The sequence below is a fragment of the Eretmochelys imbricata genome, chromosome 23 (genome assembly GCF_965152235.1).
Source record: "Eretmochelys imbricata isolate rEreImb1 chromosome 23, rEreImb1.hap1, whole genome shotgun sequence".
Lineage (NCBI taxonomy): Eukaryota > Metazoa > Chordata > Testudines > Cheloniidae > Eretmochelys > Eretmochelys imbricata.
The window spans coordinates 17,005,286-17,025,180 of NC_135594.1; the positions used below are offsets into that span (position 1 = coordinate 17,005,286).

At 70.9% G+C, this 19,895-nt stretch overlaps 3 protein-coding genes across 3 annotated transcripts; 2 read left to right on the top strand and 1 right to left on the bottom strand.

Moving 5' to 3' along the window:
* Positions 1 to 525: 525 nt before the first annotated feature.
* On the top strand, positions 526 to 2,262 carry NUDT16 (nudix hydrolase 16). The gene is made up of 3 exons (XM_077840155.1): positions 526 to 678; positions 1,110 to 1,382; positions 1,921 to 2,262. Exons 1-3 carry the CDS (start codon positions 526 to 528, stop codon positions 2,104 to 2,106), a joined length of 612 nt encoding a protein of 203 aa, XP_077696281.1. The 3' UTR covers positions 2,107 to 2,262.
* Positions 2,263 to 3,151: 889 nt separating this feature from the next.
* ARHGAP4 (Rho GTPase activating protein 4) lies at positions 3,152 to 15,443 on the top strand. The gene is given in 26 exon segments (XM_077840355.1): positions 3,152 to 3,323; positions 5,002 to 5,031; positions 5,034 to 5,191; positions 6,993 to 7,154; positions 7,395 to 7,457; positions 7,553 to 7,638; positions 7,640 to 7,733; positions 7,846 to 7,974; positions 8,279 to 8,458; positions 8,460 to 8,501; positions 9,005 to 9,106; positions 9,331 to 9,516; positions 9,653 to 9,737; positions 11,584 to 11,611; positions 11,777 to 11,855; positions 12,132 to 12,192; positions 12,317 to 12,394; positions 12,482 to 12,616; positions 12,813 to 12,918; positions 13,221 to 13,448; positions 13,560 to 13,642; positions 13,994 to 14,177; positions 14,288 to 14,377; positions 14,641 to 14,781; positions 14,911 to 15,010; positions 15,084 to 15,443. Coding segments are annotated over 26 exon segments (2,898 nt in total). The 5' UTR covers positions 3,152 to 3,256; the 3' UTR covers positions 15,285 to 15,443.
* A 1,910-nt stretch (positions 15,444 to 17,353) lies between these two features.
* Positions 17,354 to 19,875, bottom strand: RENBP (renin binding protein). Its single transcript, XM_077840356.1, is given in 11 exon segments — positions 17,354 to 17,469; positions 17,904 to 17,991; positions 18,104 to 18,235; positions 18,317 to 18,492; positions 18,625 to 18,706; positions 18,797 to 19,012; positions 19,084 to 19,100; positions 19,103 to 19,228; positions 19,406 to 19,481; positions 19,569 to 19,644; positions 19,739 to 19,875. Coding segments are annotated over 11 exon segments (1,200 nt in total). The 5' UTR covers positions 19,849 to 19,875; the 3' UTR covers positions 17,354 to 17,368.
* Positions 19,876 to 19,895: the final 20 nt, after the last annotated feature.

The window sequence follows — 19,895 nt, forward strand, 5'->3', positions numbered from 1 at the left end:
CAGCTTCCTGAGGAGGGGGCATGCTGCAGCGTTGTTATGCGCTGGGCACTGCGTGGCTGGGCGTTGTCGACCCCCCCCCCCCCCCGCTCCCTTAACCCTGTTCTGCATGAGGGAAACTGAGGCACACACTGTATTCATACCACCTATTACAGGAACTTCCCATTCTATTGCTGGGGACACCCTAGAGCCCCTTCTCCAGCCCCCCTGATCCAGCCCCCTGGGGTCCTGTCCCAGGGCCCCCTGGAGATCCCTCTATGGGGGGAGGCGCCTGCCCGCAGATTGGATGGCCTTGTCCATCTGTGCGGCCCCCCCCCACGTGATTGGCCAGCACCTCGGAATGGGGTGGGGGCTACGTTCCCTTCGCCCCGCCCCCCCGCGGCCCAGCTGAGCGCCCACGTTCCACTCGCCCCGCCCACAAGAGGGGCCGTGCGTGTCTCCGCGTTCCATTGGCGGGCGCTGATTGGCCGCGGCGCGCCTCGCCCCTCGCTCCCCGCAGAAAGGGGCGGGGCGTGGGGCGGGGCCCGCATGGAGGTGGCGGTGATGGGCGAGTCCCGGGTCCTGTCCCGGGCCGAGGCGCTGGAGCTGGGGCCCGGCTGGAGACACGCCTGCCACGCCCTGCTCTACGCCCCCTGCCCCGGCCGCCTCTTCGGCCGCGTCCCGCTGCGCCACGCTGTGCTGGTGGGGGGGCCGAGCCGGGGGGTGGGAGGCTCCGGGGGGGCTGAGTTAGGGTGTTCCGGGGAGCTGGGAAGCTCCGGGGGGGCTGAGCCGGGGGTTTCGGGGAGCTGGGGGCCTGTGCCGGGGGGCTGAGTTAGGGGGTTCCGGGGAGCTGGGGGGCCCGGGAAGCTCCGCGGGGGGCTGAGCTAGGGGGTTCCTGGGGGGCTGAGCTAGGGGGGTGTCCCCCTGGGGAGTTGCGAGGGTTGAGGGCTTCGGGGGGGCAGAGCCTCAGATTGAGGCCCCTGTGGGGGGCTGCCGTAAGGGAATCCCCTGGGGGGGGGGCAGGAGCCTGGGGGCTTCAAGGGCAGAGAGATACCTGGGGGGATGAATCTGCGGGGAACTGTCTCAACGCCCCCCCCAGCCCCTCGTTAACCCTGCGACCCCCCCACTTAGAGATGCAGATGCGCTTCGACGGGCAGCTGGGGTTCCCGGGGGGGTTCGTGGACCCCCGGGACAGCTCGCTGGAGGCCGGACTGAGCCGCGAGCTGCGGGAGGAGCTGGGGCCCGGGGCGGCCCCCCTGAGCCTGGCCGAGGGCGACCATCTCGGGGCGCGCTTCGCCGAGACGCCCCAGCGCCTGGTGGCTCATTTCTACGCCAAGCGGCTCAGCCTGGAGCAGCTCCGGGCCCTGGAGGAGGGAGCCACGAAAGCCGCGGACCACGGGCTGGAGGTGGGGGGCCGCTGGGGCGGGGGCTCGGCACGGCGCTGTGGGGTTTGGAGGGGCTGGGCGGGGGGCTTGGGGAGGCTGGGCGGTGAGGGGGGTGCTGTGGGGTTTGGGGGGACTGGGAGGGGGGCTGCTGTGCGGCGCTGTGGGGTTTGGGGGGACTGGGCGGGGAGGGGGGGTGCTGTGCGGCGCTGTGGGGTTTGGGAGGACTGGGCGGGGAGGGGGGTGCTGTGCGGCGTTGTGGGGTTTGGAGGGGTTGGGCGGGGAGGGGGCGCTGTGGGGGGGCTCTGTGGGGCGGGGGGGGCGCTGTGGGGTTTGGGGGGGCTGGGCGGGGAGGGGGGCGCTGTGGGGCGGCGGGCTTGGGGGACTGGGCGGGGAGGGGGGGTGCTGTGCGGCGCTGTGGCGTTTGGAGGGGCTGGGCGGGGAGGGGGCGCTGTGGCGGGGCTCTGTGGGGCGGGGGTCTTGGGGGGGCTGGGCGGAGGGGGGCGCTGTGGGGCGGAGGTGCTCTGCTGCCGCCGCTCACGGCCTGCCCGTCTCGTTGCAGGTCCTGGGGCTGGTGCGCGTCCCCCTCTACACGCTGCGGGACGGGGTCGGGGGGCTCCCCACTTTCCTCTCCAACAGCTTCGTCGCCAGCGCCCGCCAGCAGCTTCTCCAGGCGCTGGGGGCCCTGGGGCTGGTGCCCGAGGCCGAGCTCCGCCGCGCCGACGCCGTGTCCCGGAAAGGACTCTGACCCCCCCCAGAAAAACGACTCCTGGGGGGGGCTGGACTCCGTATCCTGTCCCTGCCCCACACACAGCCTGTCCTGCGCTTGGGGGAATGGGTGCAGGGCTGGGGCTCAGAGCCCCCCAAGGGGAGCAGCCCCCCCACTCTTTGCATGGGGGGAGGGACCCAGGTGGGGGGGGATGGCAGGACAAGGGGGAAAGCTGTGACTGGGGAGGGGTTCAGGGTTCAGCCCCCCCAATCCTAACGGGGGGGCTGTGAAACTCCCCTTCCAGGCAGGAAGAGGTTAAAGCAATAAAGTTACCTCTGCGCCCCCCCCCCCCCCGCTCGGTTTGTGGGTGAATCGGGGGGGGGGCAGGTGCCACGCACCTCCAGCCAGCGGCCGCCCCCCCGCACCGCGCACCTCCCCCTGCTGACCCCTGGTGTTTCTGGCGAAGTGCTGAGACAGGAGGGAAGTGAAACAGGTGGGGGGGGGGGGACAGGCGACCCGCAGCCCTGCCCCCCCCCCCCCCCCGCCAGCCCTGCTGGTGCCCCTCACTCCCGACCCGCAGCCCCCTGCCCTGTGTCAGTCTCTGGGGCTGGGGGCTCTGGCTCTGTCCATCTCATGCGCAGACAGTGGGGGTGGGCAGAAGGGAATGGCGGGGGGGGGCCCTTCCCTCACCCCGAGCCCTGCGGGGGTGAGATGGGTGGCGTGCATCTGCCTAGGGAGTCCAGCCCCCCACAATCCTAACACACCCGCGTGGGGCAGGAATCGTGGTAAATCCCCCCCTTCCTCTCCCCACCCCCGCCGCTGCTGGCACCTTGCTGGGGGAGGGGCCTGCGTCGCCCCCCCCCCCCCACGGTGGGGAGTGGAGAACGGGACGGGGCAGGCTGGCGCGGGGGGCTGCAGCGCGCAAGGGGTTAAGGATGCTCCTTGACTTCCTCCTCCCGGCCCCCCCCACCGGCAGGGCAGGGCTGGGCCGGACGCGGGGGGCGGGGCGGGGCGGGGGGGTGGACCGGACGCGGGGGGCGGGGCCAGGGGCGCATCCGCAGCGTGGGGCACTGGGGGACCCGCTGTTGAGCACCCAGAGAGGGGCGAAGGATCCTCCCTGCTCCCCTGGGCCCCCCGCGCTCGGATCGGGCCCCCCGCGGGGCCGCCCCCAGCCGCGGGGCCGCCCGGGATGAGCGCCCTGGCCAAGGCGCGCAAGGAGCGCTGGCCGCAGGCTGAATATGAGGCGCAGGCGAAAGGTGAGGGGGGGCCGAGGCTGCGCCCCCCCGGCTCTAGGGACCGGGCTGCGGCGGCTGAGAAAGTGCGGGACCTGGCGGGGAAGGGGGCAGTGAGCTGCGGGGCGGATGTTGAGGGCGCTGGGGGACCAAAGGAGGCGCGGGGCGCAGGGGGGCGAGCACCAGAGGGGTTATGGGGAGCTGGGGCGCAGGGGGGGGGCACCAGCGGGGTTATGGGGAGCTGGGGCGCAGGGGGGCGGGCACCAGGGGGGTTATGGGGGTTGGGGCACAGGGGGGCCGAAGGAGGCTGCGTTTTGGGGGGGCCCTAGTAGACGGGCTGTGTTGAAAATGGGGTAGAGATGGGGGGAGGGGCTGAGCCACTGCATTGGGAGGGGGGCTGAATGGGCTGCCCCGAGCCTCCCCCCCGCCAAACCTGGGCCCACCCCACTGCCCCCCCGTCCTACGGCTTAGGGGGTCGCCTGGTGGCTGGGGCCCCTCCCCCTGCTGGGGTCTGTCGAGTTAGGGCAGGGGGGCAGGTAGCCCGGGCTCCTGGGTTCTCTTCTGGCTCCAGGAGGTCAGTGGGGCTAGTGGGGGGCAACCCACACCCCGGCCTCTCCCCGCAGCCTGGCCGATCGCATCAGCAGGTTTTACTGCAACTTCCCCCGCAGGTTCCGGCCTCTCAGCTCGGTTCAACTTCCCCCCTCCCCCCGCATAACCCTGGGGAATCCCGGCAGAGTTCAGGGCCAGGAGAGAACCCAGGAGTCCTGGCTCCCAGCCCCCCCCAGCTCTAACCACCTGCCCCCGCTCCCCAAGCCAGGGAGAGAACCCAGGAGTTGGTTAGTTCTTCACTGTGGGGTGGGGGTTGGGGGGAGCCCGGACTCCTGGGTTCACTCCTGGGCTCTGGGTGGGGGTGGGTGAGGGCTGGGGGGTGGCCCTGTGTGGGGTTGCAGGCACCAGTCCCCTCCTGCTGTATATGGGGGTCGGAGGCTCTTGGGCAGGATGCGGGGGAGGGGAAGGTTACCCAGGGGGGGTTCCCCAAATGTGGCCACAGGCCTGTGCCCCAAAGGGCAGGGGATGGGCCACAGGCAGGGCCACCAGTGCCCGGCCTCGGCCCTTCCCCCCATCAGTGGGCCAGCTGCCGCCCATGGGGAAAAAGGAAGGCGGGGGGGGGCAGGGAAAGGGGAACGTTCCAGCCCCCCCAGCCAGCCCCTGCCCCTGGGCCGGATCCCGGCCGGTGCCCACCCCAGCGGGGACAGTCCCCTGTGCCCCATTCCCTGGCCTCTGAGCCGGGCCTGGTTCCATGGGGGGCAGGTGCCTGGGGGGCTGGGGTCTCTTCCACTCCCATCAGCCTGCCATTCCCCCAGCCCCACCGCCCCCCCCAGCTCTGTAGCTGCCCAAGAAATGAAAGTGCCCAGCAAACAAATTGATGGCCCCGGACTCCTGGGTCCCTTCCCTGCTCCACCCTGCCCACTGCCAGCCCCAAACTCCTGGGTCCTTTCCTTGTTCCTCTGGTCCCGGACTCCTGGGTCCCTTCCCTGCTCCTCCAGCCCCGGACTCCTGCGTCCCTTCCCTGCTCCACCCTGCCCACTGCCAGCCCCAAACTCCTGGGTCCTTTCCTTGTTCCTCCGGTCCCGGACTCCTGGGTCCCTTCCCTGCTCCCTGGGCACCTGGGCGCCCCCTGCTGACGCTGCCCCACCTGCAGAGCTGCGTGGCCAGCTGGGTGAGCAGCAGCGGGGGCGGAGGCCCAGGCTGAGGCCCGGCTGCAGCTGCTCCAGGACATGGGCGAGTTTCTGCGGCGAAAGTCCGAGCTGGAGCAGGAGTATTCCCGGGGGCTGGAGAAGCTGTCAGAGAGATTCACCACCCGGGCTGCGCTGGGCCAAGGAGCACCCCAGGTGGGCTGCAAGTTGGGAGTGTGGGGCACCAGCAGGGTGGGGGGCTGCGGGGCGGGAGTGAGGGGCACCGGCAGGGCTGGGGGCTGCGGGTCGGGAGTGAGGGGCACCGGCAGGCCGGGGGAAGCTGGGGGGCTGCGGGTCGGGAGTGAGGGGCACCCACAGGGCCAGGGGCTGCGGGTCAGAAGTGTGGGGCACCAGCAGGCTGGGGGGGTGGGGGGCTGAAGGTCGGGAGTGAGGGGCACGGGCGGACCGAGTGGGGGCTGGGGGGGCTGTGGAGTGAGAGTGAGGGGCATGGGCGGGCCGGGGGGGGCTAGGGGGCTGGAGTGAGGGGCACGGGCGGGCCGGGGAGGGCTGGGGGGCTGCGGGGCGGGAGTGAGGGGGCACCGGCGGGCCAGGGGGGCTGGGGGGCTGCGGGGCGGGAGTGAGGGGCACCAGCGGGCCGGGGGGCTGGGGGCGGGAGTGAGGGGTACTGGCAGGCCGGGGGGGGTTGGGGGGGCTGCGGGGCAGGAGTGAGGGGCACCGGGGGGGCTGGGGGGCGGGAGTGAGGGGTACCGGCAGGCTGGGGGGGGCTGGGGGGCTGCAGGGCAGGAGTGAGGGGCACGGGCGGACCGAGTGGGGGCTGTGGGGGCTGTGGGGTGAGAGTGAGGGGCATGGGCGGGCCGGGGGGGGCTGGGGGGCTGGAGTGAGGGGCATGGGCGGGCCGGGGAGGGCTGGGGGGCTGCGGGGCGGGAGTGAGGGGCACCAGCGGGCCGGGGGGGGCTGGGGGGCGGGAGTGAGGGGTACCGGCGGGCTGGGGGGGGCTGCAGGGCAGGAGTGAGGGGCACGGGCGGGCCGGGGGGCTGCAGGGCGGGAGTGAGGGGCACCGGCGGGCCGGGGGGGCTGGGGGGCGGGAGTGAGGGGTACCGGCGGGCTGGGGGGGGCTGCAGGGTAGGAGTGAGGGGCACGGGTGGGCCGGGGGGCTGCAGGGCGGGAGTGAGGGGCACCGGCGGGCCGGGGAGGCTGGGGGGCGGGAGTGAGGGGTACCGGCAGGCTGGGGGGGGCTGGGGGGCTGCAGGGCAGGAGTGAGGGGCACCGGCGGGCCGGGGGGGCTGGGGGGCGGGAGTGAGGGGTACCGGCAGGCTGGGGGGGGCTGCAGGGCAGGAGTGAGGGGCACCGGCGGGCCGGGGGGGCTGGGGGGCGGGAGTGAGGGGTAACCGGCAGGCTGGGGGGGGCTGGGGGGCTGCAGGGCAGGAGTGAGGGGCACGGGGGGGCCAGGGGGCTGCAGGGCGGGAGTGAGGGGCACCGGCGGGCCGGGGTGGGCTGCGGGGCGGGAGTGAGGGGTACCGGCGGGCCGGGGGGGCTGGGGGGCGGGAGTGAGGGGTACCGGCGGGCTGGGGGGGGCTGCAGGGTAGGAGTGAGGGGCACGGGTGGGCCGGGGGGCTGCAGGGCGGGAGTGAGGGGCACCGGCGGGCCGGGGAGGCTGGGGGGCGGGAGTGAGGGGTACCGGCAGGCTGGGGGGGGCTGGGGGGCTGCAGGGCAGGAGTGAGGGGCATCGGCGGGCCGGGGGGGCTGGGGGGCGGGAGTGAGGGGTACCGGCAGGCTGGGGGGGGCTGCAGGGCAGGAGTGAGGGGCACCGGCGGGCCGGGGGGGCTGGGGGGCGGGAGTGAGGGGTACCGGCAGGCTGGGGGGGGCTGGGGGGCTGCAGGGCAGGAGTGAGGGGCACGGGGGGGCAGGGGGCTGCAGGGCGGGAGTGAGGGGCACCGGCGGGCCGGGGTGGGCTGCGGGGCGGGAGTGAGGGGCACCGTTCTTGGTCTCTCCCCAGGAGAGAGCAGGACCCGCCATCCCCTCTTCAGTGCTGGCAGCTGGTGCTGAAGCAAACCCGCCAGGCCGGCCGGGACCACGGGGCCCTGAGCGATATTTATGCGGGGCCCCTGTCGCTGCACCTGGCCCAGCTCAGCGACGACCTGGGCGCGCGGTGAAGAAGGTGGGGCTGCTCCCCCTCCCCCGGACTCCTGGGTTCCTTCCCCCCTCCCCCCAGCACTGCTCCCCCTGCCCCGGACTCCTGGGTCCTGTTCCTCCAGAGCGATGCTGTTCCCTACCCCCGTGGGTTCCTGGGGTTCCATCCTACGCCCTGGGTGTGGGGGTCGGTGTGGGAGGGGAGGGGTTGATTGGGGCTAATATTCGGGGCCCCTGTCTCTAACGCTGCCCCCCTGCCCCCTCCCAGAGCCGAGACCTGGAGCAGCAGATGCAGGACGAGCTGCTGACGATGATTTCCGAGCTGCAGATGGTGAGTGCGGAAACCCCCCCCGCCCCCGCACGCGGGGCCAGCCCGGGCGGGGGAGGGGTCTTCAGGCTCCCCACTGACCCCCTCACCCCTCCCAGGCTATGAAAGCCTACCAGACGCACCACGCGGAGAGCCAGAGCGCCGAGAACAAGCTGCGGGACGCCGAGCGGCAGGAGGAAAAGAGGGGGGCCCGGCAGCCTGCCGAGCCGGGCCGGCACCGGGCCAGACAAGACCGGCCGGCGCTCCTCCCTCCGCAAGGGGGAACGGCTGGTGGAGAAGGTGAGCAGGTGGGGGGAGGCGGCTTGGGGGGCTATGGGGGCAGGGCCAGGAGGGGGCGGGGACTCGGGGGGTCCCGGCTGCCCCCCAGCTGACAGGTCTCTCCCCCCGCCAGCGTCACGCCCGGTTCCTGGCAGCCCAGGGGAAGTGCACAGGGGCGCGGAACGATTATCTCCTGCACCTGCGGGCCACGAACGCCGTGATCAGCAACTACTGCCTCTGGGACGTCTCCGACATCCTCGACGTACGCGGGGACCCAGGCGTCCGGGCAGCTCCCCCGCGACCCTGCAGCGTGGGGAATGGGACCCAGGCGTCCGAGAAGGCTGGATGCTCCAGGGGATTGGGGGGGCACCGGCCGCCCTGCGGGGGAGCCCAGGGCTGGGCTAGCAGGGGCTGCGGGTCGGGAGTGAGGGGCACCGGCCGGGCGGGGGCTAGGCTGGGCTCGGGGGGCTGCGGGTCGGGAGTGAGGGGCACCGGCCAGGCGGGGACTGGGCTGGGCTGGCCTTGGGGGGCCCCCGGCCGGGGTTCAGGGGTGTGTCTCCCCACAGTGCTCGGACCTCGGGTTCCATCTCTCCCTGGGCCGCCTGCTGCGGACGTACCTGGCGGCCGAGGGCCGGGCCCAGAGCTCCTGGCAGGAGGGGCTGGGGGTTCTGGAGGGGGCCGTGCTGGCCCTGGACCCCCCCGGGGACAAGGCCCGGCTGATGGAGGCCAACCCAGCCACTTACTGCCCCCCCCCCGCGCTTCGAGTACCACCCCCATGAAGGCGACGAGGTGAGAGGGGGTCGGGGGGAAGGAATCGGGGGCCCGGGAGGGGAAGATGAGGGGTGGGGTGCGGTGGCAGGGGTAGATGGGTGGGTTGGGGGCAGGGAAGGTGGGGGGGTGGGGAAAATATGGGGGGTTGGTGGTGGGCGAAGATGGGGGGCAGGGTGGGGTGGCAGGGGTAGGTGGGGGCTTTGTGGGCAGGGAAGATGGGTTGGGGGCGGGGTGGAGTACGGTGGCAGGGGAAGGTGGTGGGGGGCTTGGGGGCAGGGAAGGTGGAGTGTGGGGTGCGGTGGTGGGGGCAGGTGGGGGGTTGGGGGAAGGTGGAGTGTGGGGTGCGGTGACGGGGGAAGGTGGGGGGCTTGGGGCAGGGAAGGTGCGGGGTGGGGTGTGGTGGCGGGGGAAGGTGGGGGGCTTGCGGGAAGGTGCGGGGTGGGGTGCGGTGGCGGGGGAAGATATGGGGGGATGGGGACAGCCAACCCCCCGGCTGCATCACCCCCTTTGGCTCCCCCCAGGTGTCGGAGGTCCAGGCCGTGGGGTCCCTGTGCCCGGAGCTGCTGCGGCATCGGCAGGACATCGAGGCGCGGCTGAAGGACCTGAGCCTGGAGACCGAGGAGGTGGGGCCGGGGGGGACACGCTGGGGGGCCCTCGTCAGCCGGGACACGTTGCCCGACGCAGCCCCCTGGTCACCCCACGTCTCGCGCAGCCGGAGGGGCCCTGGCCCTCCGCTCCACAGCCCGCGTGGGACACAGCTGGGGTGGTAGCCTGGTGCCCCAAAACACTGCAAAGGATTCTGGGAGCCAGCGCTGGGCTCCCCCCTCACCGCCCCATGTTCCCCCAGGTGAACAAGACGCTGCAAGCCACAATGAGCAGCTTGCGGGAGCTGCTGGGGGCCGAGGAGCCCGAGGTGCTGGAGGCCTTCGGGGGGCCCGGCTCGGTCGAGTCGCTGAAGGGGGCTGGTGCCGAGGGGCGCAGCGGGGCCAAGAGACGGGCCCAGCAGCTGGAGACAGAGACTTTCTACCTCACGGTATGGCCCCCCCGTCCCATGGCACCCCTCACCCCCGACCTGCAGCCCCCCAGCACCCCTTGCTCCTGCCCCGCAGCCCCCCCCACCCGTCTCCCTCACTCCCGCCCTGCCCCGCTCATCCTGTCCTCCCCCGCAGAAGCTGGAGCTGTTCCTGACCCGACGGAGCATCAGGGCGAAGTTACAGTCGAAGCTGGAGATGCTGGACGAGGCCATTGCGAAGGGTGAGTGGGGGCAGGGGGAAGGACCCAGGCGTCCGCGCGTTAATTGTTTGTGACGGGTTCGGTCACAAAGATCCCCTGATGTGCTGAGTTACCTCTGGGCCCGTTTTCCCTGCCAGCCTGGGCCTCCAGCCCCCTGCCCTGGCGAGCCGGACCCGCCAGCCGGCTGCAAACACAGACCCAGGGTCTGACCCACGGGCCCCAGAGCTGCAGACGTAACTGAGAAGAGCTTAAGAATTGCCCCTGTCTCCCGCACCCAGACACCCAGTTCCCAGTGGGGGTCCAAACCCCAAATTGATCCGAAGCTTCCGCAGGGTAAAGCCCTGAGCCGTCCGCCCCCTCGAACGGGGACAGAGAAACAGGCACCGCTGTTTGCCGCCCCCCCGGCATTAATCACTTACTCTGGGCTCCTTCATGAGCAAAAAGTGATTTTAGTCTGAATAACAGGTCGGGTTTGCGCGGCCCCAAGTCATAACAGAACAAAGTGAGTCGCCCACAAGCCCCACAGAACCCGCAAGTCGAAGCCGAGCACGTCTCGGAACCGAACACGGGGAACAAGGTCCAGGAAGCTTCTTTCCCAGACTAGACTCCTCCCTCGTCTGGGCACATCCTTCCCCACGCGCCCCATCCCTCCATCCGTCCATCCCCACACATCCCATCCCTCCATCCCCACATGCCCCATCCCTCCATCCCCACAGAACCCGCAAGTCGAAGCCGAGCACGTCTCGGAACCGAACACGGGGAACAAGGTCCAGGAAGCTTCTTTCCCAGACTAGACTCCTCCCTCGTCTGGGCCCGTCCTTCCCCACGCGCCCCATCTCTCCATCCCTGCACGCCCCATCCCTCCATCCCCGCACGCCCCATCCCTCCATCCGTCCATCCCCACACATCCCATCCCTCCATCCCCACAGAACCCGCAAGTCGAAGCCGAGCACGTCTCGGAACCGAACACGGGGAACAAGGTCCAGGAAGCTTCTTTCCCAGACTAGACTCCTCCCTCGTCTGGGCCCGTCCTTCCCCACGCACCCCATCTCTCCATCCGTCCATCCCCACACATCCCATCCCTCCATCCCCACAGAACCCGCAAGTCGAAGCCGAGCACGTCTCGGAACCGAACACGGGGAACAAGGTCCAGGAAGCTTCTTTCCCAGTCTAGACTCCTCCCTCGTCTGGGCCCGTCCTTCCCCACGCGCCCCATCTCTCCATCCCTGCACGCCCCATCCCTCCATCCCCGCACGCCCCGTCCCTCCATCCGTCCATCCCCACACATCCCATCCCTCCATCCCCACAGAACCCGCAAGTCGAAGCCGAGCACGTCTCGGAACCGAATACGGGGAACAAGGTCCAGGAAGCTTCTTTCCCAGACTAGACTCCTCCCTTGTCTGGGCCCGTCCTTCCCCGGTGCAGCCCTTGTTCCTGCTCAGGGGAACTCGGGGATTTCTCATGACTCCAGCCCCCTTTGTTGTCTTCCACCCCCTGTTATAGCTTTAGCCCCAGGCAGGACCCCTTTGTCCCTCTCTGGGTCCCCACAACTCCTTCCAAAGGGAAAAGCCCCAGGTTTAGGGTGGATTCTGCTACCAGGTGACATGGTCCCATGTCCTGGGAGACCCCGCAAGCCTCAGAGCCCCCCCCAGTCGCTGCTCCTGCCAAGCCACCATCAGTGGCCCGCACGTCACAGCATCGCACCGGGACCCGGGCCACCGTTGGCCCCAGAGTGACGCGTTCACACAAAGGGGGTGGCCACGCGCAGCGGATCACGACATATCATCCAGTTACGTTCCAGGCACCCTCATTCGCGTATTTCCTGAAACCCCCCCGAGTCACCCTCTGCCTCTCGCTTTCTCTGCAGTGGCCCCTGAGGATGGAGAGGAGCTCAGGTGAGGGGGGACGGGGGGAGGCTGGGGGGCAGGGGGGAAGATGGGGGTTGGGGGCTCCCAAGGCTGGCAGGTCTAGCTCTGCCCCCGTATCCTGGCCCCCTGGCAGCTGGGGGGGCCCCGAATCCCCCACCTCAGTGTCTGACATGTTCTCCCCCCCACACACAGGGCCCCTCCGCGCGCCTCCCTCCCCCGCGTCCCGGCCGCATTCGCCTCCTTCCCCACAGACCTGGAGGACTTTGTGCAGGTACCAGATCCCCCCCCTGCATGCTGCCCCCCCGCTGGCCCCCATGCTACCCCCCCCAGCCTCTTGCTCTGCATCCCACCCCCGCTGGCTCGGCCCCCGTTGGTCCCTGTGGGGCAGGGGGGATCTCCTGCCCCCCAGCACTGGTGCCAGGATCTGCCCCTCGTGCGCTTTGCTGGAGCCTGAGGGGGTGGGTCCAGTGTCTCCCAGCCCCTCCCCCACCAATGGGGCAGAGGCTGCGGGGGCCTGGGGTCTGATCTCCTCCCCCCCCACCTGCAGAAATCCGGCCAGGCCATCCCGCTGGTGGTGGAGAGCTGCATCCGATTCATCAACCTGCACGGTAAGAGCCTGGGTCCCCCTCGCCCCGTCCCGGACGCCTGGGTCCCCCTCGCCCCGTCCCGGATGCCTGGGTCCCCTCCCTCGGGTTCTCTGCTGCCGCGTCCCACCCCGGATTCTCCCCACAGGTCTCCAGCACGAGGGGATCTTCCGGGTGCCGGGGTCGCAGATGCGGGTGACTGAAATCCGGGAGGCCTTTGAGAGAGGTATGGGGGGGCTGGGCGTGGGGGGGCTGGGTGGGAGACTGGAGGGAGCCACCCCACCTCACCACTGACCCCTGGTTCCTCCCCCAGGCGAGGACCCCCTGGCAGGCGGCTCCTACCCCCGTGACCTGGACTCGGTGGCCGGGGTCCTGAAGTTGTTTTTTCGGGGGCTGCAGAAGCCCCTGATTCCGCCGGACGTCTTCCCAGAGCTGCTGGCGACGGCCCGTGAGTCCCCCCCATGTGTCCCACCCCCCATGGGCCCCCAGCCCCGTCCCTCCCCTGGCGTGTCCCTCCAGCCCCGCCCCACACCCCCGTGACCCCCTCCCGGCCCACCCCCCTGACTCCCCTGTCCCTATCTCCCCCCATGGACCCCCCTCTGCCTGTTCTTTGCCCCCCTGGCTGACCCCCCCCTACCCCCCAGAGCTGGAATGCCCGTCCGAGCGCATCTCCCACCTCCGCGCCCTCCTGGCCCGGCTCCCGGGGCCCGTGGTCGTTGTCCTGCGATATCTCTTCGCCTTCCTCAACCAGTGAGTGGCAGGGGGCGCCGGGGGCTCAGCAGGGGGTGCTGTGGGGCCAGGGGCGCCGTGAGGCAAGGGGTCTCGCCGGGGGGGCCTTGGGGCAGGGGTCTGTGAGGCGGAGGGGCTCGGCCGGGGGGGCGCCGTGGGGTGGGGGTGCCGTGGAGCGGGGGGTCTTGGCAGGGAGGGCCGTGAGGCAGGGGGGCTGTGGAGCGGGGGGCTCGGCAGGGGGCGACTCAGGGAGGGGGGGCCGTGAGGCGGGGGGGGCTCGGCAGGGGGTGCCGTGGGGCTCAGCAGGCCGCTCTCCCCCCCAGCGTGTCCCAGTACAGCGAGGAGAACATGATGACCCCCTACAACCTGGCCGTCTGCTTCGGGCCCACGCTGGCAGCTGCCCCACCCGGCCTGGACCCCGTCTCCACTCAGCCCCACGCCAACGAGGCCGTGAAGAGCCTGATCCTGCACCCCGAGGCCACCTTCCCCCCCCCCGACCAGCTGCCAGGCCCCCTATACGAGAGGTGCCTGGCGCCGCCCGACGAGGACAGGTGAGTGGGGGGCAGGTGGGGGGAGCCAGGGCAGGGGATGTGCTGGGCATTTCTGGGGGGGCCCCTGGTGAGGGGCAGGGCCCTGATCTCACCCTGTCTCTCGCCCCCCAGCGAGATGCTGCCCCTGGACCCCGCAGCTGAGGAGAGCGAGGGGGACGGGCCCCCCGAAACATTGGCCATGGCCAGCGAGGACGGTGAGGGGGGTGATGGGGGGGGTTGGGCCAGGAGGTCCCTTCCCCCCCCACCCCAGCTCTGGCATTGGAGAGGGTCCCACCCTCCGGGGGTCACCCCCCCCGTGGGTCCCACTGTCTGCACACGCCAGCCGCCCAGCGCCCCAAGGGTGGAGCAATGGGGGCTGCTGGTGGGAGGGGGTGGGGGGCCCTAGGGGGTGCTGGCAGGGGCAGGGGGGTGACGGTGGGAGGAGGTGGGGAGCCCTAGGCAGGTGTTGGTGGGAGGCATTAGGGGTATTATGGGGGTAGGGGTTGGGGGGCTCCGGTGGGAGGGGCTGGGGGGCTCCGGTGTGGTCTGACGTGTGTCCCCCCCAGACCCGGAGGGCCCCCCCGAGGCCGTGGCCCGGTTCTCCTACGAGGGGCGCTCGTCCCAGGAGCTCTCGTTCCAGCCCGGGGACCGGATCCGGCTGCTGGCCAAGGCCTCCCCAGACTGGTGGCGCGGGGAGCTGGGGGGGGCCCGCGGCCTGGTGCCCCACAAGTACATCAGCCTGACCCCCAGGTGAGGGGTGCGGGGGGGCTGAGGGAGCGGAAACAGATGGGGGTTGGGGTCTAGTGAGGGGGGGGCTGGGGGAGAACAACCCCCCCTAACAGAATCTGCTCTGTCCCCAGCACCGAGAAAAGCCAGAGTCGCCGAACCTCGGGGTCGGACGGAGACACTGCGTCCCCCCCACCTGAGCCAACATCAGAGTTAACCAGCAGGTGAAGGGGGGGGTCCCTGGATACCCTGCCCCACCCCGGAGGGGACCCCAGATACGCAGCCCCCTGCCCTGCCCCACCCCCCCCAGATACCTGGCCCCTACCCTGCCCCCAGTTAACCAGCCACCAGCCCCGCCCCTGAGGGGTCCCCAGATACCCGGCTCCCTGCCCCGACACCGAGGGGTCCCCAGATGCCCTGCCCCCAGTTAACCAGCCACCAGCCCTGCCACCGAGGGGTTGCCGGGTAACCCCCATTTCTCTCGCAGGCTGCGGGTGAACTCGGAGGGCAGCCGGGGGCGCCAGCGACCTGGTACCAGCCCCATCCGCAAAGTGGCCTCCCCCTTCATCGACTCGGGGCGTCTGCCCTTCCCCCTTCACTCCCCCACCGTCCCCCGGGCTTTTGACAGGTGAGACCCCCCCTCTCCTCGGCGAGGGGTCCCTGGGGAGCCAGCCCCACCCCAAAGGTGGCTGCCCTGAATGGGGCCCCCCCAAATCTCTCCCTTCTGTCTGCCAACACCCCCTTTCCTCCCCCCCAGGATGGAGCGGGGGGCTCTGGGGATTGGACCCCCCGGCGGAGGTCGCCTGAATAGTGGAGAGAAACAAGGGGCACCGGAGAAGCACATGGAGATGGATAAGGTAAGTGTGGGGGGACGCACCCCATTCCCTGCCCTTGGGGCTGGCCCCCACCCACTTGTCTCTCTCCTTCCAGGCCGTGACGCGAAACATGGACTCCGTGTTCAAGGAGCTGCTCAGCAAAAGCGGGGGACGGCAGGGGGGGCCCGAAGGCGTCCCCGAGCCCCCAGATCCCCCCAGAACCGCCCTGGCTGGGAAGAGGGGCCCCGGCCCCCCCAAACCCGCCTTCGGTCTGCGCAGCAAAGGGCTCTTCAAAGCCGCTGGGAATGGGGAGTGAGCCCCCCCCAACTGCCGCCCGACATCCTCCAGGCCAAACCCATGCTCGTGCCCATGGGGCTCCCCTCTGCAGGGGGCTCCTTGCCCCACGCTTTGAGCATAGCTTTGTACCCGTGGGAGGGGGAAGCTGCTGTCCATTTGGGGGGGTCCCCAAATAAAGTTTGCTTAAATTCTCTTTGTGTCTGTTCGAGCAGGGAGACCTGGGTTCTGTCCCTGGCTCTGGGAGGGGAGGGGGTGGTCTGGTGGTTAGAGCAGAGGGGGCTGGGAGCCTGGGTTCTCTCCCCACCCCCCATTCCTAGGCGGGCACCCTCATTTTTTAACCCCCTCACCTCTGATCTGCGTTTGAGACCCCCCCGGGAGATGCCATGTGATCACTAGCCCCACCCCCTCTGGCTGCAGTTTGGGGTAAGGGAGGGTCCCCCCAACATTGGCCAGCAAAGGGGGAGGGGGCCCGAGGTGTGGCTGCCAGCCATGAACCGAGGTGCTACTGTAATGCTGCTAATAACGTGCAGAAGCAATTGTGCCCCCTCTGCTACCATAATTACTGTCTAGGCTAGCTGCACCCTCCCCCTGCCCCATCTCAGTTGGGCTACCACTTGCTGCAAGCCTGGGGCAGAAGCTGACTCCTGGGGCACAGGGAGGGCAATGCCCCATGGCTCCTGGTGGTAAAGGGGGCCCAGGGGAGGGCGAGCAGCAGGGAAGCCTCCAGGCCTCATTTGCATGCTGATTAGGCAACACTCTGGGGCCGGTGGGGCTCCCTGGAGTTTGGGGCTGAGGGGTGCCTAGATGTTGCTCTCCATAGCTGGCAACGCCTTCACCACGGGGGTCACCCTATGCGTAGGAGCAGGCTGGGTCCTGCAGCCCAGAGACCAAGCTGAGGGGCTCCCCAGAGTTGGGGGTGTGTGGAAGGCCCTGGTGGGGTCGGTTCAGCAGCCTGTTGGATCCTGTTGGCTGCTCTGAAGACCCCTACAGTGGAGCTGGCTCTGCTGCAATCAGCGGTGAGTCATTTCCCCTCCCCTGCGGAGCTGAGATGGGCTGTGCCTCAGTTTACCAGCAGGATGGCCCCCATTTCCCCAAGCTGGGTGGGCGTGGGATTAGTGGGTTTGTCTTTCCTGCAGCGTTGGCCTCAGGATCATGTCCCCTCCCCAGGGGTGGGGAGTCAAAGGCATCGCGGGGGTGGCAGCGTCTGGCTGGGTTGGGGGGCTCGGCCTGGCTGAGAGGGGCCAGTCTGTTGGAGGGTGGAAGGACTCGGCTGGTAGGGCCTGGGCCGAGCCGAGCGCGGATCTCCTAGCACTGCTCATACATGCGGTAATGGGGGGCTTGATACCCCCCCCCAGCACCGCTGGCTCCTTACTGACCCCCCCCCCATCACTCTCCTCTCGCACTCTGCAGCCCCCACAATTCCTGTCCCCTCTGGCTGCGGGGCGCAGTTCTCAGGGGGCCAGGACCTGTGAGCCGGAGACACTGGGCTGTAACTCTGCAATGGGGAGATTCCTGGTGCACCGCCGGGGGCCCGGCCCCCAGCGGTTCAGGGACACCCAGAGCAGGGGCTGGTCCCAGGGTCCGATTTCCTCCTTTTCTGAACCCCAGGATGCTTTGGGCGTCCCCCGGCAGGGCGTTCCCCGGGCTGCAGCGAGACGCGGCATTACTGAACCACCGTCCCCGCAGCCCTGCTGATGAGCCCGCGGCGCATGCGCAGTGGGGAGCGGCGCGGGGCTCGCCCATTGGCCGGCGCTCGGTGGGCGGGGCCGGGAGGCGGCCAATGGCGCGGCCGGGGGGTATAAAGCCGGGGGCGGCCCCCGCGCGGGGAGCGGCGGTGGCTGCTGCCTCCAGAGCAGGGAAGGAGGGGGCGGGGCTGTCCGGCACGGGACCCAGGCGTCCGGGAGCCCAACCCCCCGCCGGCTCCGGGGTCACTCCGGGTCCGTTAACACGCGCGGCCTCGGAGCCCGGGAGGGACCGGACCGGACCGGACGGGGCTCCAGCAGGACCGGACGCGGGCCCCGCTTCTCCTGCCCTGGGAACGCTTTTTCCGCCCGGAGCGAGGGGGACACGGGGGGACGGAGACGAGTCTTTGCGGCACTTCCTTTATTGGCGGCCCGCGAGGAGCGGCTCCCGCTCGGGCTCCCGCAGCAGCTTCTCCAGCATCTCCTCGCACAGGTGCAGGGCGCGGGGCACGTGGAAGCAGCCTGGGGAGGGACAAGCCGGGTACAGGGGGGCCGGGTCAGCGCGCTGCACAGAGTCGCTATTCGGTGTTAATACTTGGGGGGTCCCAGCCCCCACCCCACCTACAGCTGTTAGGGGGCGGGGTTCAGACTAAAAGGGACTCAGGAGGCCCTGGAGTCCCACCCCCTGCTCATGGCAGCACCAACCCCAACTAAATCGTCCCAGCCCGGGCGTGGTCCAGCCGGGCCTTAAAAACCTCTCGGGGGGATCCCACCACCGCCCTCGGGAGCCCACCCCAGGGCTTCACCGCCCTCCTCGTGAAGAAGGTTTTCCTAATATCCCACCTAGACCTCCCCGCCTGCAACCTGAGACCATTGCTCCTCTTCTGGCTTCCAGTCCCCTAGGAAAGCAGGAGCAGACCTAGTCCAGACCCAACCCATCACCCTGCCCCACTTACCCTTGAAGGGCCCCCCCTTGATGGTGAGGGCCACCTTCCCGTCCTGCGCCAGGTAGCCAAACCACTCGCCGTGCTCGGGATCCCGGAACTGCAGCAGGAGGATGGTGATTTTCAGCACAGCTCTGACAACTTGCCCCTGCGCGCCCAGGAGTCCCCCCCGGGCGGCAGCGGCCCACCCCTGGGCAGCCTGGTAAACTCACCCGCTGGAAGGCGTAGGCAGCCACCTGGTCGAAGAGGCGGAGCAGGGCAGGCTCGCGGCTGTGGGCATAGGCCATGAGAAAGGCCACCATGGCCTCGGCATGGGGCCACCACAGCTTCATGTTCCACTCCAGCTGGGGGGCCGACAAAGGGGGCTCAGAGGGGTGGGGACCTGGTCAGGGGAGGAGGGGGGGAGGAGCGGGGGCGCCCCCTACCTGTGTGGGGCAGAGCCCATCCGCATCCTGGAAGGCAAAGAGCCCCCCGTGCTCGGGGTCCCAGCCAGCCTGGAAGGGCCGCACCATGAACCCCTCGATGGCCTGAGCCGCCAGCGCCGCGTCCCCCTGCCGCTGGGCGAACCGGAGCAGGAACCAGCCGGCCTCGATCGCGTGGCCTGGGGGCAGAGTCAGCCACGGAACCCAGGCGTCCGAGCTCCCAGCGCCGCGTCCGCCGCGAGAACCCCGCCCGCCCCCCCCCCCCCGACACACCCCTCCCCCCCTCCCCAGACCCAGAGGTCCAGGCTCACCCGGGTTCTGCTGCCGCCCCAGGCATCCCGGCAGCTCCTTCCCGTCGGGGGAGACGTTCTCCAGCACGGCGCTGCCGTCCCTCTGCGGGGGCGGCGTGTTAGTGATGGGGAGCAGATGGGGGGGGGGGGGGCTGGCTCTGCATAGGGCGGGGGCCCGTGATGGGGACCCTACCTGCAGGTGGCGGAGGAGGCGCCGGGCGCACCACCCCTCCAGCTCGGCCAGGGGGCCCCCGGCGCCGTCCCCCAGCTGCTCCGCCAGGCACAGCAACATCATGGGCTCGGCCAGCGGCTCGTGGGGCGTCGCGCCGGCCAGCAGGGGGCGCCCCAGCTCCGTCGGGTCCTCCCGCACCCAGCGCACCACGGCCTCCAGCAGCGCCCGCGCCTCCCGCTGCGGGGGGACGGGCAGTCAGAACCCAGGCGTCCGGGGCAGCCCCGCCCCCGCCCCCGCCGGGCACTCACCCGGTAGCGCGGCTCCCCAGGGCGCAGAAGCACTCGCTGAAGATGCTGCGCTGGACCTTGGTGGGGCGCCCGTCCCGGCTCAGCGCGAAGGCGGCTTTGGGGGACCCCGGCCCCAGGCGGGCGCAGCGCAGCAGGAACTCCCCACCTGCGGGGAAAGGACCCAGGCGTCCTGGCTGCGTTGCCCGCCGCGGGAAAGGACCCACCCCCTAGGGCTGGTCAGGTGACACCGAGTCAGCTGATTACCCAAGGGGGGGGGCAAATGTTCCAGCTCCCCCCCGGCCCGCCGCCCGCCCGCCTTCCTCCCCCCCCCGGCGGGGCTCACCGGCCCGGGCGGCCTCCAGCAGGTCAGGACGTCGGAACCGCGGCACCGTGCGATACAGCCGGGCGTAGACCCACACCTGGGGGGACGGGGCCTGGGTCAAGAACCTGGCACCCCAGCCCGGCTCCCCCCATTAGCCAACGCCCCCCCGAGCCCCCGGCCCCACCTGCCGGCCCTGCAGCCAGACGTATTTCACATCGTCGTAAACGGCCCCGTCCCGGCCCAGACAGGAGAAGAACCCGCTGCAGAGAGAGGGGGAGGGGTTAGAGTCCGGACGCCTGGGTTCCCTCCCGGCTCGGGGGCGGGGGGCAGCCCGGACGCCTGGGTTCCGCTCACCCGTGCTCGGGGTCGTGCGAGTGGCGCGCCCAGAAGCCGATGGCCGCGTCCAGCTCCCGGCCCAGCCGCCCCCGCCAAGCCTCGAGCAGCGCCCGCGTCTCCGGCTCCATCCTCCGCCCCGGGACCCAGGCGTCCGGCCGCCCGCCCCCAGCGCACG

What these genes read in the sequence shown, in the direction of transcription:
- NUDT16 (XM_077840155.1), top strand. Translation starts at nt 526, where the DNA reads ATGGAGGTGGCGGTGATGGGCGAGTCCCGGGTCCTGTCCCGGGCCGAG. An exon ending in CGCTGCGCCACGCTGTGCTG is followed by an intron (nt 679 to 1,109) that starts GTGGGGGGGCCG and finishes CCCCACTTAGAG; the next exon opens with ATGCAGATGCGCTTCGACGG. An exon ending in CCGCGGACCACGGGCTGGAG is followed by an intron (nt 1,383 to 1,920) that starts GTGGGGGGCCGC and finishes GTCTCGTTGCAG; the next exon opens with GTCCTGGGGCTGGTGCGCGT.